Source organism: Sipha flava, unplaced genomic scaffold (assembly GCF_003268045.1).
Source record: "Sipha flava isolate LNK unplaced genomic scaffold, YSA_version1 18430_pilon_pilon, whole genome shotgun sequence".
Classification (NCBI taxonomy): domain Eukaryota; kingdom Metazoa; phylum Arthropoda; class Insecta; order Hemiptera; family Aphididae; genus Sipha; species Sipha flava.
Window position 1 is genome coordinate 1 of NW_020272291.1, and position 4287 is coordinate 4287.

The 4287-nt window shown below is 34.2% G+C and overlaps 1 protein-coding gene and 1 pseudogene across 1 annotated transcript; both read left to right on the plus strand.

Annotated features, from left to right (window-relative positions):
- Nucleotides 1–26: 26 nt before the first annotated feature.
- LOC112681034 lies at nt 27–4178 on the plus strand. The gene is made up of 5 exons (XM_025551298.1): nt 27–99; nt 165–487; nt 565–697; nt 831–1112; nt 3499–4178. The coding sequence occupies exons 2-5, from the start codon at nt 188–190 to the stop codon at nt 4176–4178; spliced, it is 1395 nt and encodes a 464-aa protein (XP_025407083.1). The 5' UTR covers nt 27–99; nt 165–187.
- LOC112681033 lies at nt 2012–3313 on the plus strand (annotated as a pseudogene).
- Nucleotides 4179–4287: the final 109 nt, after the last annotated feature.

The window sequence follows — 4287 nt, forward strand, 5'->3', positions numbered from 1 at the left end:
GTTTGGTACAGGCTAGCACGCGTTACGCGAAGGCGAACAACGCGAAGATCGCCGGGTTTGACACTACCCAACCCAGCACATGGCTGGTCTACCAAGATTGTAATTATTGATAATATATATACAATCGTTAATATTTTTATTTTTCATCCTACTTTGCGTTATAGGCAATAATCTTTACGGATGGGCCATGAGCCGGTACATGCCTTACGGCGGATTCCGATGGTACGAGGGCAATCCGGACGTCGCGTTAGCACAACTCGAGACTATGCGCGAGACGGACGATGTGGGGAGAGTGTACGAGGTAGACGTCTCGTACCCGCAGAGTCTGCACGACGCGCATAATGAGCTACCGTTTTTGCCGTATGCAAGCGTACCTAAGGGTTCCAAAGTGTGTAAACTCATGGCCACTTTGGAATCGAAGAAAAAATATGTAGTGCACTACGTTAATCTGAAACAGGCCATTGCCAACGGTCTGATTATCGATAAAGTATGTCATAAGCGCGCGCGCGCATTACCATTGTCACGATATAATAATATTAATAACCGTCTTTGTTCCGTATACAGGTGCATCGGGTTTTGGAGTTCCGCCAATCGCCGTGGTTGGCTAAATACATAGGACTTAACACGGAAATGCGTAAGAGGGCGGTTAACGGATTTGAACGAGATTTTATCAAGCTGATGAACAACGCCGTGTTCGGTAACAACAACAACAACAAAAACAACAACTACTACTAACACTACTAATCACTATAATAATTATAATATTTATATACATATAATATATAATATATTATATTATATATTTATATATTAATTCGATTGTTTTTCAGGAAAAACAATGGAATCGATGCGCAAACGCATGCATATGGAGCTCGTGTCTAGCGAGCGTCGATTTATGAAACTCGTTAATCGTCCTACTTTTAAATATTGTACCACTTATAATGAGAATCTTACAGCGGTGTCTTTGCACAATGAAACTATCGAATTCTGCAAACCGATTTACATCGGTTTCGCAGTGCTCGATATAAGCAAGACGCTGATGTACGATTATCATTATAACGTCATGAAACGACATTTTCAACAAGATATCGAGCTGCTGTACACGGATACCGGTAAATTATTATTAATAGAGCTAGGATTTTGGTGACTTTTGCATTTTTTTTCTTTAAGTGCTATACAATTCTAACCAAAAACTAAATTTGTTTCGTGATTTAACAATGTAGAATATGTAATTTTTATTTTGCATTATTTTGCATTTTTTGCATTTTTTGTGTTAAATGCATTTTATTGCATTTTTAAGGTCATTTTTACGTAATATTACAAATATTACGTTCATTTTGTGTATTTTAACTAATTTTTGTTTATTTTAAGCTTTTTTAATACGTGTTGTAAAGGTTATCCCAATTAGTACCTATAGGCAATTACCTACTCCAGTCCATTGTTATTGAAAAAGTAATCTAAGAGTAAGTAAGATAAGATTACATATCGAACGAACCCAAAACTATATAGGTATACAATAGTAGCTTTCGTAGTGAATACGACACGTACCTATATGGTTCTACACCGATCTGTACACTATTGTATACTGAACAAATAATATTACGACTAATATTAAAAATTAATATTAAAACTTTAAAAATGCCAAAAATTAAGTCAACAGTAGGAAGCCGTTTACGTAGTTTTGTGAGTGAGTTTGGTGCCGATATTTTTTCTACGGACGGTATGGTGCTTTTTTGTAAAGTGTGTAATATTGCAGTTGCCTCCGAAAAGAAATTTACAATTCAACAGCACATCAGTCGAGATAAGCATGCTCGTGGAATTCAACGAAAACTGAATGAAGTGAAACAAAATAATCAAGTACTAATATCTAATTTAACAAATAATAGTGATCAATCGTCATTTAATTTAGAGCTTTGTAAAACATTATTAGTAGCTAATATTCCACTTGCTAAATTAAATAACACAAATTTTAGAAATTTTTTAGAAAAATATATAAAATTTAAAATCCCAGACGAGTCTACATTGCGTAAAAATTATGTTGAAAAATGCTATTTAAATACAATACGAAATATTAGACACTATGTAGGCGATAAAAAAATTTGGGTTAGTGTAGATGAAACGACAGACGTTGAAGGCCGTTATGTAGTAAATATAGTTATTGGTACCCTGGAAGCAGAAAATTCAGGAAAAATATTTTTGTTATATTCTGATGTCTTGGAAAAAACAAATCATTCAACCATTGCAAAAGCGTTCGATAAAGCCATGTTTACATTATGGCCTGAAGGAATAAAACACGATAATGTCCTTATTTTTGTATCTGATGCTGCCCCATATATGGTGAAAGCAGGAAGAGCTATTCGCACTCTGTATTCAAAAATGGTTCACGTAACCTGTGTGGCGCATGCAATTCATAGAGTTGCGGAAGAAATAAGATCAAATTTTCAAGATGTCAATAAACTTATAAGTTGCGTAAAAAAAATATTTTTAAAATCACCATATCGTACACAAATGTTTAAAACTCTTGCTCCAGGTATTCCATTGCCACCCGAACCCGTAATCACGCGATGGGGAACCTGGCTAGATGCTGTAAATTACTATTGTGAGAATTTTTCTTATGTAAAAAAAGTTGTACTTGAATTAAATCATGATGATTCGACTAATATAAAAGAAGCAAAAAAACTTATGTCTAAATCAAGTTTAGAGGCTAATTTGATTTATATAAAATCTAATTTTGGTTTCATTCCTTCAGAAATAAAAAAGCTGGAGGCTTCTGGAGTCTTATTATCAGAAACTATTAATACAATTAAAAAAATTGAAACTACATTGTCCCTTGCTCCTAATGTAATCGGAGAAACAATATCAAACAAACTGAATAATGTTTTGATGAAAAATAATGGGTTCAAAGTTTTAAAAAATATATCTGCTATTCTGGACGGTGAAAATACAAGTAGAGATGGTATTCCGGAAGACCTAACTTTAAATGATATGGTTCATTTCAAATATGCCCCTGTTACTTCTGTGGACGTTGAACGAAGTTTTTCTTCATATAAAAACATTTTATCTGACCGCCGTCGCAGCTTCCTGTTTGAAAATCTTAAGAATCATCTAATTGTGCAATGCAATAATATGTGTACAGGTAAAAAAATATGACATATTTTTCATTAATTTATTTTAATATATGATTTTATTGATTTTTCAGAATAATTATACCAGGAAGCGGTTGAATTCACAAGTCAAATTTATACCTATTTTATTCATAAATCATAATTATTAATTAATATTTTAAAAATAAATTTTTTCACTCATCTAAGTACATTTTTTGGTCATTTTTTAAGTTCATTTTTTAGAGTTTTTAGGTCATTTTTGCATTTTTTTTAGTGCATTTTTGTGTATTTTTTAGGTCATTAAAATCCTAGCTCTAATAATAATAATAAATTATTATTATTATTATTATTCAACGCTACGGTTTTTTAAATATTTTCTCCGAACGTGTTTCAGATTCACTAGTCTATCACGTGACGACCGACGACTTCTATAGCGATCTGGCGAACAACCCTGACTTGCTGCGTCGCATGGACACGTCGAATCTCCCGCACGATCACCCATGTTACACGGCGGAGCGTAAGAAAATACCCGGACTGTTTACGGACGAGACCGATGGTCACGTCATGTACGAGTTCGTAGCGCTCCGGGCGAAATCTTACGCTTACGATATCGAGCACGTGGAGACAATCAAGGCCAAGGGGATTCGACAACACGTGATCAGAAATCATCTGACGCTGGCCGACCATAAGCGGTGTTTGTTCGAGGCAGACGATGTTGATGATGATGATGATTGCGGTGATGATGATGATGATAGCGGTGACGATGACAAGACTGTACGAGAAAAACGTGTGGCAATGCGTTGCAGTCGAGTTGTTTTAGATAGCATACACCGTCGACTGAGTACAACAACAACAACAGCAACAACTTCTACAAACGACGGCCATGAAACTTCAACGTCATTGCCATCCTACAACCCATACACGTCTTACAGGTTAAACGCTTGCATCCGATCGTTCAAACATCGAGTTAAAACTGTTGTGATGATGAAAAAAACATTGAACAGATCGGATGACAAACGATATATTTTAAATGACCGTGTGCATACTCTAGCACATGGTCATTATAAAATTTAATAATATATTATACTTTTATTTTTATTTTATTTTATTTTATTTATTTTTTTTATATAGTTATCATTATTATTATTATTTTATCATATAGATTGTATATGTATATATATAT